Below are 13069 nucleotides of genomic sequence, written 5' to 3'. Positions count from 1 at the left end.
AGATAGATAGATAGATAGATAGATAGATAGATAGATAGATAGATATTCATAGGTCAGAGTATAAAACTTTTTTTTTAAGTATAAAAACAATGAAAAAACAACAACAACTTGGCCCAACAAACAGAAGCATGGGAAGCTACAAACAAAACAACAACAACATGCAAATCTTAAAACCGCAACATGCAAAAATTAAGCAAACCAAAAGATAAAAAACAGGGGATAATCTCAGTACAAGCTTTTAAACAAATGGGAATGCATTTCATGTTTGTAAAATCTTCTTGCGTGAAAGTCGGTGTTGTAAATCACATGCCGCATGTCATACATAAAAGCTAAAATGACATGCCCGTATTCAGCAGTGTGAGCCACAGAGACAGTTGTATTGTGTTGATGTCAGAACAGCTGGGCACCGCCTCAGCCTCGCTGCTCATCGTAGTCAGCAGGTGTGCGCACATCCTCACAAACACACGCACAGAAACAAACACTAACAAAGTGCCTCTGTGATGCAGCAGAACAGCATGTTTGATAGTGTAAACTGTGAGCATCATCTAAATCTGTGTTTGTAGAATGAGTCTTTTTCCACCTTCTGCTCTTGTTAGTGAAATAAAAGTAAGTAACCATGCCACCCTAATCTTTCTAAACTGACGCTCACTCGTCGCAGGTTGGAAAGCTGCAACAATTACCATCATTCCAGGGAATATGTTTGCACGGAGGACAACTTCATGTCTGCTACTCTACAGGATTAAAAGTGAAATAATTCCCCGTCACAGCCTTTGGTTCTGGTATGACATCCTCCTCCTGTTGAAATCCTGCTTTAAAAGCGTGTTTTTGTTGTGCTGCCCATTTTCTGAGAGCTGAAAAGCTGCCATAAATTAAAAAGCAAAACAAAACAAATGAGTCACCACAGCAGCTCTCCAACATAGAGAGTGGGGTGAGGGAACATTTCCAAATCTGCACTTCACTTATCTATAAAAAACCCATGCATTTACGGAATAACACATCCGGTACCGGGAACTGTGTGTTGGAGGGGTGAAAATATTGGTAAATGGATAGTATAACAAGTGAGGATGTCAGCTGCCTCACACTCAGTAGGCTTAAACATGCATGTGCGGACATCGTCCATCAATGCAAGTGCTACATTTTGCACAAGACTGCAGAACCTATTCACATGTGCTGCAGACTGCGGATAATGTCAGTCTGGTGTCTTTCGCTCTGCGTGTTGGCATTTTCGCGGACAGCGGTGAGAGACAGCTGTGGCTGGGTGGGGTTTGGATGCAGTGCATGGCCTCATTTTGCAACCTGCAGTGTAAAATGAAAAAAAGAGGGTTTGACCAGCTCTGTGCTGGCAGTGAGGGGACATACGGTCCGATGCCGTCTGAGGATACAGAAGACACATGTGCACGGGCATTCTGCCCGGTAACACTCGACAGCAGACAGACGATTGGCCAACATTGAGTCTTTAGTCCTCAAACTCTGTGGCCTCTTCACGCAGGCATGGCGCCAAACATGGGGCTCCCTCCCCTGCATTAATACATTCAACCTCTCATCTTGTCTTTAGAGACAGATTAATTTGAATGTTGTTGTGCAAAGTTGATTTCCAGGGTCAAGCCTTCAAAGTCTGAACATGCATTCATTAGCGATGGCTTTGAGAAACCTAAAACCTTTTATTTTTCCATTATTTCCCAAATCAAAATGTGCTTCAAGGCTCTTCAAATGAGAAGTCATGCTAGGGGACAAGGAGACTAAAAGCAAAACAATTGCACTGAAAAGAGGTGTGAGAAGCGAAGCAGCATGCAAATAACTCTGAACTCAAATAAAATCTGACAGCCACTGATTTTTTTTTTTTTCGTATTTCTCTCTATTTTTCGCTTTATTGTTTGATTGCGTTTGTGGTGACTCATTTCTATCCTTTTAGTAGGGCCATCCGGCACTTTCTTTAGATACACTCTCAAAGGCAACACAAAAGGAGAAAAAGAACTGAGAGAGTGAGCAAGAGAATGAGAGGGCACAAAGAAAGAGGTAAAGCCGTGGTTTTGTCCTGAGATAAGGCATAAGACAGCTCTAGGAGAGCGAAGATGGGAAATGAAAGGATGTGTTGGTTAGTTGGAAGCAAGAGCACTAAGCTGGACTCTAGCTAGTCACACAGTATTTATTAACCAGAGACACTATCAAGAGGAGCAGACGGGCTACTCAGAGTTTAAACAAACTGGTGGATTCGCAATGTTCAATGTGATGGATACAGAATATAAAGTCTGGATTTTTTTTTTAAATATCTAATTGGCTTTTTGTAGATTCAACACCTGATTTTGTCAATGTAGAAGGTAGTTTGCTGGTTTAGGCTAGTGAACTGGTCTGCCAGTTTTGGCCAAGCTGGTGTTCAACAAGTTTTCCACATGGTCTCTCAGTCCTACCAGCTGACAAATGTCCAAAACCACTGTAAAGCAAGCAAAATGGCTAGTGAAAATGAACCACTTTGTTGGCCACCCTTCTGTAAACACCTTTGAATTCATTAAAAATGACTAGCTTTACCAGTGGAAACCAAGTTATGAACAGTAAACCACCTTAGGTTTTTACTGTACAAGGGGAGCTAAATCATTACCGTTGGATCTTATGTGTTTTACAAATTATTAAAATTTCTATCATTCTTGGGTGCATTGCCAAGCTGGCTGTTGAGTAAACTAACTTGCCCCATTAGCATGCCAACAATCAAACCAGTTAATAGTTACCTAAACAACTCTGATATGGGCTAACGTAAGAATGATATTTGGCAGCCTACAGAGTTCACCTATGACTTAGGAATCATGGGATATGTTGAAAAAGGGCAACAGCCAGATCTTATTGTTGATCTTACTGTGATCTTGGAAATAGACCCAGTGCTAATTGTAAAAACTAAAGACAGAGACGCTTACAGACATACTTGCATTACAAAAGTGCTTGAGAACACAAGAGAGAGCTACTTTACAACAACGTGTGGGCATTCATTTTGAAAAGCCATGACCTCATGGACGAGAGGATGCTGACCTTCCATCAACTACATAGAAGTCAATACAACTATTAGACTATTGAGTTTTCTTATTCAACATTCCAGAGCGCAGTCGATACCGTAGTTAGTAGAAGAGAACAAAACTGAGAAATCAGTCCAAAACACACAGCGTGATTTATACAATCAGATAGACCAGAATAGAACTCGACCCCATAATGCATCACATTCTTTATTTGCAGACACAGCTGAAGGCCTTAAATGCAGTTAGCGTTAATGTGTTTCTCAACAGTAAAATCATAGTCACCCACACACAGCTACTCTAATGTTAGTAATTGAGTGTGTTACTGTCGGTCATTCTAGTGCAAGTTAATTTTAGCAAGCTTCTCCTTTTTAGGGTTAATACTACAATAATTAAACTGGCACTTACAGTGAAGCTGTAGAAAAGAGCTGATATGACAATCATCATCTAAAAGAGTACTTTATAGATGTGGACTTAAACACTGTAATCTGATGATTTATATGACAACATGCACACTCAAATGAGAATGTTACAGAGATCAGCATGAATTGTGGTGAGACTGATGACAATGGATCTTGCTAGACCAGTTCTACTGCGTCACAGAAATCTAATACGGGCGTTGACTCTCAGACGGGACATGAACATGACATGACATGATATGACATGGAGGTTTCAGATGAGATCTAGACATGAAGAAGCGCTCTGTTTAGTGATTGTAGGACTTACGGGTGGTGCTGGTGGGGCTGGGCACCCAGTTCTCTGTGAAGTTGACGTTGCACATGTTGGTGCTGCAGCAGCAGAATCTGTAGGTGCCATTCTGGATCTGCGACGGCGTGGTGGTAACCACGCAACGGTCGTCATGGCAGTCCTGCTGGTCACCAATGTAAGTCCAACAGCCTGCAAAAAAAGGATGCAGATGGTTGAGTGAACGATAGTGAGACACTGAGATAGCAAAGTCTGTAAGAATGTGTAGGGATGAAAAACGTGTGTGTGCATCTTTATATTATATTATATTATATTATATATTAAGCTAATTTAATATATCAAGTTTTTCACTCATATTAAATTTCATACATTCATCCATAAAATTCAATCATTCTATCTATCTATCTATCTATATGTGTGTGTGTGTATGTGTGTTTATATATAGTATTAATGAATAAATGAATTTAGCTTAATTCACTGTCATTTTAAAATTCACATATATACAGTATATACTGTATATATGTTTTTAATTCATTATATTATATTATATTTAACATGACAAGAAATTTACTGAATGTTCAAAAACACAATCATGCAAACCTATTAAGGAGAATCTGGGTTAGAGTGCAGTTATTAACTTAATTTAAATGAATAGTTCAGTCAAGAAGTAAACGGTTTCATTAACTTAATTAAGCACGCTGCAGGGACGCGTCTAGAGTGATAACGACTCTGATCTGACCATAAAGTCTTTCTGAGTCACAGGGCTCAAGTCCAAGTCAAGTCTCGAGTCTTTGCTGTCAAAGTCTAAGTCGAGTCTCAAGCCTTCTTTAATTATGTCGAGTTGAGTCGCAAGTCATCAAATTTGGGACTCGAGTCCGAGTCAAGTCTCGAGTCTTTGCTGTCAAAGTCTAAGTCGAGTCTCAAGCCTTCTTTAATTATGTCGAGTTGAGTCGCAAGTCATCAAATTTGGGACTCGAGTCCGAGTCAAGTCTCGAGTCATGTGACTCGAGTCCACACCCCTGCAAACCAGTATGCTGTAATTTTTCATCGAGTAAAATGCTTAGCATGAAATAAAAGCATACTTTAAAACTACAATGGGTAATAATGGACAAACTTCTGAAACAATTTTTTGGTTGAACTGTCTCTTTAAGAAAAACACAAGTCAATGGAAAGTCCTCATAAGTATATATGCAAAAATTTGTGTGTGTTTGAGTTCATTCTGACCTTGTTTGACCAGGCGAATCTCTCCATCGTGTGTTTTCTCCCACAGGCCATAGCAGCGGCTGCTCTTGCTGCACAGGATGGTGTTATTTTCTCTGGTGATGTGCCAGTCAGCAGCCACACTCTGCTCATCCACCTGCTGGTGCTGGTCATTAAATGCACACTCCCGCTCTCTCTCCTCACTCTGAGCAGCTGCCGAGATACAAAATGAGAGAAAAAGATTCGATTATTAACAACAGAACACACAACATCCAGTAGAAACACTTCCTGTAGGCCTACACACACTCTCTGGAAAAGCAAAGTGATCATTACTTATACCAGGCCCTTTAAGGCAAGTCAGTCCACATGGCAGCCATCTTGGAAACACCCCCAGGTGGCTATTATCTATGTAGACAGCTCACCATGAAATCTATTTTCTAAATGCATGTTATAGATCTTATTGTGAACGATTCCATATAGGTTCTATTTTTTTATTTTCAGAATTGGACATATACAGGACTTCTCCAATCATTTTTCCCCTGCAAGCATCTTTAGTGTAACACCCACATCTCAAAAATCAACAACCAATGGATAGAACCACTCCCTGCCCAACATTTATTTATTTTTTTTGATAATCAGTAATGGGGAAAGATCAAAATCTCCAAACCCGTTGGCTAAGATTACGTCAATAACGTATTTTAACATCACCATTCAAATCAGACAAAAAAGGCTTCTTGACTTTACATCAAGTCAAAAATTATATTTTTCGTGTTGCACATTTTTTACAAAAACATTTTTATTTTGTCAAACTTAATGTGTTAAGTATGATAATAATTATTATTTATTTTATTTTATTTTAGTAATCTTATTGATTCATTTAACCTTAAAGGGATAGTTCACCCAAAAATGAAAATTTGATGTTTATCTGCTTACCCCCAGGGCATCCAAGATGTAGGTGACTTTGTTTCTTCAGTAGAACACAAACAAAGATTTTTAACACAAACCGTTGCAATCTGTCAATGGAGGTGAATTGGAATCATGGCTTTGAGAGTAAAAAAAAAACATACACAAACAAAACCAAATTAAACCCTGCGGCTCGTGACGATACATTGATGTGTAAAGACACAAAACAATTGGTCTGTGCAAGAAACTGAACAGTATTTACATCGTTTTTTACCTCTGATTCACCCAATGAATAAAAGTGGACCATTGACACTCCTAATTGAGATTGTAGATAGAGTGTCAATGGTCCATTTGAGAGATAGGTGGCAGTAATGCACTTATAAGTCTGCGATCCGCCGTAAAGCAAGAAGATGACGACGACGCCTCACACGCCTGCTGTTGAGAACACGCTGAGGAGGACGCGCCGCTCAGGACAGTTCGAACAGTTCGGACATTGTGTGAATCAGAGGTAAAAAACGATATAAATACTGTTCAGTTTCTTGCACAGACCGAACGTTTTGTGTCTTTACACATCAATGTATCATCACGAGCCGCAGGGCTTAATTTGGTTTTGTTTATGTTTTTTTTTACTCTCAAAGCCATGATTCTCATTCACCTCTATTATAAGACTGACAGACTGCAACAGTTTGTGTTAAAAATCTTCATTTGTGTTCTACTGAAGAAACAAAGTCTTGTTTTGCGCAAGTGTAAAGCTCTGTTTTGGGGATTACGTCTAAGCAATGCACACAGACTGAAGTAGTTTAAGTCTTTGTTTCTTTTAATTGTGATGATTTTGGCTCACATTTAACAAAACCCCACCAATTCACTATCTCAACAAATAAGAATATGGTGACATACCAATCAGCTAATCAACTCAAAACACCTGCAAAGGTTTCCTGAGCCTTCAAAATGGTCTCTCAGTTTGGTTCACATGTTGGCAAATTTAATAAAGCTTTCAGCTAAGTACATTCATCTTTAACACAGATTTCCCCACAAAATCAATGCAGGATGCCGTGTGCGCCTACTTGACTTTTTTCAGTCCTACAAAATGATTTCCTGCCTGGAGGAAGTTGAAGAGTTCATTCTGTGTGAGGATAATCAGGTTGAATGTGGGCACGTACTTCTGATCGTAGCTAAACCTTGATTAATCGGATGCAATAGGAGGGGTGGGGAGATTTGAAACTGTCCGATGGTTTTATGCTGGGAGCGAAACACCTGGGGCCCCCACGGCACCTGCTGCTCCTCCATCCAACCATGTACACATTTGCTTACGTGTACACAATGCGCACCACCCAAAAAACTCCATCACAAAGCTTCCCGTAAGTCACTGTCATGACAACAAGGGAAGGGAGGGGGAAACAACAGTGCGCTGAGCATACGTGTAGAAAATGAACGTTTTGCGCGGTGCCGTGTATTTAGAGAACACAAAACCGTGATGACAGATAAGGGCCCTAGCCAACAGGACTGCCCTCATTTTCATGAGCAGAGCCAGCAGGGCTGAATTCTGCTGTCGGCTGATCGCAATCTCCATCGCAGCTGACCCGCACTCACCCCAACTGTATCCAATGAATTAATCCTCTCTCTCTTTCCCGCACTGTCATGCAAATTGTCAAATTGAGAGGGAAAAATCATAATGCCACTCATTTAACAGGCTTGGCGAATTCATGCATCTGGACCATTGTATTCACAGCGTTCAGACAAGTGAGCTGGGAGGGGGAAAAAAGCCCCCTGGTAGCATCATCGCCGGTATCCACGTCCCCTGTGAGTCCAGAGAGAGAGAGAATTGCCGCTGTATGTCCCTGGGGGAGGCCTTTGTCTGCTCCTCTACAGGAGCGGAGCCTGAAACGGCTGCACCGGTTTGTATCCCGCCGCACACACACCAGCAAGTGGTAACGCGAGCACAGATGAATGTGTCCTCAGCGTAGCCGCGGATGCCTGACGCTGCAGGACTCCTCATTATATCGACCAATCCTTAATCTAAAACGCGGCTGTTCAACCCGAGACCGAGGCGCAAAACGGTCCCTCAGCGGTGTGGAGGGGAAAATAAATAGTTTCAGTTTGGGGAGCCCCTATTCAAAACAAAACACAGAGCTCCACTGGGGGCCATAAAGGGCTGCTGATGGTTCGGAGATGCCTCCCAATTATGGGGTAAAGATGGAGGATCCAGTCTCAACTGACGGTAATGAGCATATGAGGGCTGAGCCAGATAGCACTCATGTCCTCTTCCTCTTTGAGCATTTGTGTTTGTGCAGTTACGAGAGAGTGACTGGGGTGTAATATCACATTAATATCACGTTGATTGTGTATTTTAGGCCCCGTCTTTGTTTTTGTGTCAGTGAGACAGGTCATTAGGCACAACGGTTTCCTGTAATTTGGCAGTTAAGCCGCACACCTACCCCACAACACAGGGGTGCAGAGGAAAAAGAGCGGCCTACAGCAGGGCCTTCAGATCCAATCACAAAGCAACACATGGTGAAGGAAAACACTGTAGCGTTTTGGCTGGCTCCAGAGCAACGAATCAAGACCATAAGTGGCTTAAGAGTTTGTGTGCTGGAGAAAAACAGCAGGACGCTAAACCTTAGAGCAGGTCACGCAGACAAAATCTGTGTTTATTAGCATAGAGTTGGTGAAGGAGCTTTCTCAACTGTCTTCTGAAAAATCAAGTCAATTTTCCTCTCTGAAAACTGACCCATGTTTCCAATCACTTAAATGCTGATTGATGATATAGCCAACCATACTGTTACAGCATTACAAGGCCATAAACGATCATTACGCATCACAGTCTGTGTACTGTAGGTATGTTTCAGAATTATGAGTTCTGAAATAAAAAAAATGCTGGTTACTTGAAAAGGAGTGTTTTTACATTTGTTGTGCTTCGGCACTTCTCTTCTGCACTGATGAATTTGATGGAGGTAGAAGTTTGCTCAGGATGGAGTGTTTAATCCCGCTTCTGCCTGCAAGAGGTCTATGCCGATTTTTCAGTCTCAGTCTGGTCAGATTTAGTCTTGTTCCTGTGTCATAGGCTATTTTTTTCCAATTCCCAAAATGAATAGGCTTTCCATTGCTGTCACATTCATTTGAGAAACACGGAGAATATCCAACCCTGTACCCACGTAAAATTATGTGCAATAGATAATATTATACAAATTACATTCAAAAGACATCTCTTAAAAACATGAAATAAACTTTTGTGCCAACTTGTACATTTTTATTTACTGTATTATAGTGTATCTAGGTTCAGCCTCAGACTCATTCCCACAGACTGCACACACTCTGTTCCCTAAACGTCTGATTCACATGGCACACTACACTTGGAACACTTTCGCAATGGCACAAAATTATAAATATGACAGGCTGACTTCTGAAGGTTTTCCAGGAGCCTAGTTTGTGGTGATCTTTACCAGTGAGTGGTCCTTGGCCAATTGCAGTGGCTATAAAGCCTAGACTAGAGCAGATCTCAATGAATTAGAAATGTAGTCATTTCTAATTTAGATGGAAATGAAAGCTAATATAAAATTAATCAATAATATATAACAGATAAATATAGCTACTGTTTTATTTTAGATGAAAACAAAGAGGATCGGGTAGTTGTGTAGCTTGACAAAAATAAGAAAGTGGTGTTTGTTAACTAAAGGCACATTACATCACGCCTCACTGGCTTTGTGTAGTACAACACTGTTGATTATTATGGGAGTAATTTAGTTTTGTTGCATCAGTGCAGAGAATGTGTTGAGTTTCCAGGGCTCATGTCTCCGGCTTCAGCTCTGAAACTCTCTGATGGAAATGCTATAACAGGTGATCAATAGTCATGAAGACAAATTAAAAATGTGCTGCTGGCACAATATTTTTGTCCTGAAATCTCAAGTGACGCTTTTGGCATCGTCGGATCTTCCAAATTACTCTGCTCTTTATTTTTGCCTGGTGGGTGACGAAGAGAAAATTCCACCACCTCTAGGTGGCAGGGTGCTCTGCTTTCCACCGAGAAAGGACACCAGAAAGGGAGGAGGGTGGAGGCAGGAGAGAGGATTGTGGGATTGTTTTTGGGGGCAGTCTTTACCAGCCTGACTCTGCCCTGCTACTGTTTGTGCACCAGCTCAAGGTTAGAGCTGCCGCTCAGAGGCCTGTCAGCATTTTCCCCAGATAACACTCAACTCTGTCTTACTGGGGACCTTCAGCCCTTTTTAGTCCCACCTCTCAGTCTTCATTTTAAAGGGAAAGTGCAGTCAAAAAAACTGGTGTACTCCACAGCAGCAGTAGCTGATTTGTCTGCTGGCGTTGGGAAAAATGAAATGTGCTTTTTTTTATTATAAAGAATACATCAGAGTAAAGAACTACATGAACCGAAGCAGAGTACAAATCGTGATTAATTTATCACATCTCCGCTGAGGCCAAAAGCCAAGGCTGTGTCTGCCAAAGAGCCGGAGGGCCTGCGGCCATTTCCTTTCGAGTAGATTATCTGAGAGGCTGGCATAGGCCCCATCTCCTGCCAATGTCTCTATGGACAGGGAAGCTGTCAGGTTGGCTCTCAGATACAGGAAGGCAGAGGGGGAGTGCTGGCACTGGAGGGGGCACCAGCAGAAACCTCACTCCAGCTTGGCCTACGAGAACTTGGGGGCCAAATGAAAGGAAGGAGGATGGTTCAGCAATTCCAGGGCCATCTGGCAGGGCAGAACCACGCAAGACCATCAGTCAGTTAAATTAAGTGGCATATTGATATAATACAAAATTTCCTTTTACTATAGTAAGGAAAGGAAGACACTCTGATTTTTCCTTTATAAATATTTACTGTAGATCATGCATAGAAGTTTAAGTGTGGTACTTGTAGTAAGACCCCATTAACCCAAAAGTAAACCATAAATTTCTCCTCAATATCAGAGTTGGATCAATATAAGTACTGCATGCTTTATTTAAAACTAAATGCATATTCCACAAATATATAATACATTATGAAAATAGCTTGGAGGTGAAGTGCAACTAGTGTCATCAAAAAGAAATTAAGAAATATAGACTGGTTTCCTGAATACTCCCCTCATCTGCCATTGGTCGGTCAAACAGACTGTCCCGCCCGCAAACTTGTACCATTGGTCAAGTCAATGTTGCTGTGGTAGTCTAGTCAGGATGCTGAAAGAAGTTTTACAATTCCACAAAACCACAGTATACACTTAAAATCAAATGGACCATGTGCCATATCAGTATTACAGATTTTAATGATCCATACTGGATCGATACTGGAAGTTTAAATGCACATGCTAATGTTTTCTTTTTTTTACATTTAGATTACCTTTGTTGTCATCTAATGCTCACCCTAAGTGAATAAAAACACATTATTTAATTTACATTTAACGCTGTACATATTGTACATTATCCTGTTGTGATGCCTAAATTCACTTGTACCATCAAAATGGCTGATTTTAGTTTTTAAAGTTTTATTTTAAATTTATGCTGATAAAATACAATTTTAATCAGTTGTTTATCAGTTATCAGCCTTAGCATTAAAATATTTTCCAGCTTATTATTATTAGCTATAATATCATTTTAGTATTAATATTTTAATATAGTTGTTTCAGCACATTAATCCAAGACAGGACTCAGGAGAAACTATTTTTACAGAAAGAACATTTACAAACTATAATTGCAGCTGCCATAGATGCAATAAAAATGGAGATTCCCTCACTCCCAAAATTGTCATAAGCCTTAGTATACATTGAAGTTGGAGTACTGCTCCCTGAACCGAGCAGTTGCTCACACAAGTAATCAAAAAAGTCATTTGGCTGCAACAGCAATTACACAGCCATGTTTTCATGAGGACGAGCTCAAGGCAGCGATCAAATACAGGAGAGAAAAACGGCAAATCCATCTTTTTAACAGGCAGGAATTTATTTGGACCTATGGTTTCATAAGGTAACATCTACCGAGCCTCAGGGACAAGGCCATCGACTTGGAACAGCAAATTGAAAAATAATACAATTACTGCTTTACAGCTTTTGCCCCTTTAGCTCAGGACAATTTGTGTTCATTGAATCTCTGTGTACTCGTTTAATCAAAGTTGAAGTGAAAAACACGGCTGCACACCAAACATGTGCAAGATTCAGCTGCAGGCTCATAACATGTAAAATACATGAAAATGTATCTTAAAAAGCTTAATGCCAGTGCCATCAGGCTTTATATGCTTTCTGAAACAAAAACAGGCCTCAAGATAATTAGCAAAACACCAGGCAGAGAGCATTTTATTGAGCTGAACAGAGACTGTGGAGCTCGCAGTGCTGCTCAGTTTATTCATAATAATCAGAGTCTCGTCCACCCGTCCAGGACATTTACTTCCGCAGGACACCAGCTCTCCATCTCTGGATGCAACCACTAATGTCTGCTTAATATCATGGTCATCTCAATAAGATTAGCTGAATTAATATGAAGACAGAACGGACGTAGATGGATACAAGACAACAATGTGGTTGCGGTGTTGGTTTCAAAATAAGGCTAATTAGTATTCTGATTATAGCATAATCTTCTGATTATTTCTTCTATACAAATCTGATATCTTACCCAATGCTTTCATTCAAGCATATGTGCAAATTAAAGACTATGTAAAACATGCTATACATTGTGAGCAAAAAAATATCAAAGCCTTATTGCAGCAACCTAGCCCATCTAAACCTTTATGCTAATTACCTTCTTTGAAGTGTTTAATGTGAAGCATTTTGGACAACTTGCGTTGTGCATTTTTTTCCCCCCTCTGGCATTTTTTCCAAATGCCTTTTTTTTTGCAGGTTTTTACTGCAATGTGACATCAAGGATGAAGGCTTTTTCACTATCGATTTTAATCAATTTGGAGCCCTGCTTCAAACCAGGGTTATTATCACAAAAACTTTTAAAAACACTTTTGTTAATTAAAATAGAGCTAAAAAAATTACATATTAGATGAAAAACTTCAACTAAATGAAATTAGAAATGTTGCCTTGGAAATAAATAAACACTAAAAATAGACTAAAACTCAAATAATACTAAATTTCACCTTGCAATATGTAAATTATAAAACACTAAAATCACATAGCAAAATTAATGATAAATTAAACTCAAAATATATTTATAATAAAATGAAAATATAAAAACAAATGCTAATTCAAAATGATAATAAAATTACAATAGTATATAAATAATACTACACTAAAAAAATCTGTAAAAATAGGACAAATGTACTGTAAATGTAATTTGAAGGAACTTTT

General features: G+C 39.9%; 1 protein-coding gene across 1 annotated transcript in view; it reads right to left on the bottom strand.

The window, feature by feature from the left end:
• Nucleotides 1-7803, bottom strand: part of LOC107593012 (bone morphogenetic protein receptor type-2-like) — a 42057-nt gene extending 34254 nt beyond the window's left edge. Inside the window, exons 1-3 of the mRNA XM_016282594.1 lie at nucleotides 7749-7803; nucleotides 4929-5117; nucleotides 3726-3896 (exon numbers count right to left, since the gene is read on the bottom strand). Coding sequence (XP_016138080.1) covers nucleotides 3726-3896; nucleotides 4929-5117; nucleotides 7749-7803 — 415 coding nt within the window. The remainder of the gene's footprint in view (nucleotides 1-3725; nucleotides 3897-4928; nucleotides 5118-7748) is intronic.
• Between the last annotated feature and the right edge of the window lie 5266 nt (nucleotides 7804-13069).

The sequence above is a fragment of the Sinocyclocheilus grahami genome, unplaced genomic scaffold, assembly GCF_001515645.1.
Source record: "Sinocyclocheilus grahami isolate Dianchi unplaced genomic scaffold, SAMN03320097.WGS_v1.1 scaffold162.1, whole genome shotgun sequence".
In the NCBI taxonomy this organism is placed as follows: Eukaryota; Metazoa; Chordata; class Actinopteri; order Cypriniformes; family Cyprinidae; genus Sinocyclocheilus; species Sinocyclocheilus grahami.
The sequence above is the reverse complement of the archived record's forward strand: the minus strand, read 5'-3'. Positions and strand labels throughout refer to the sequence as shown.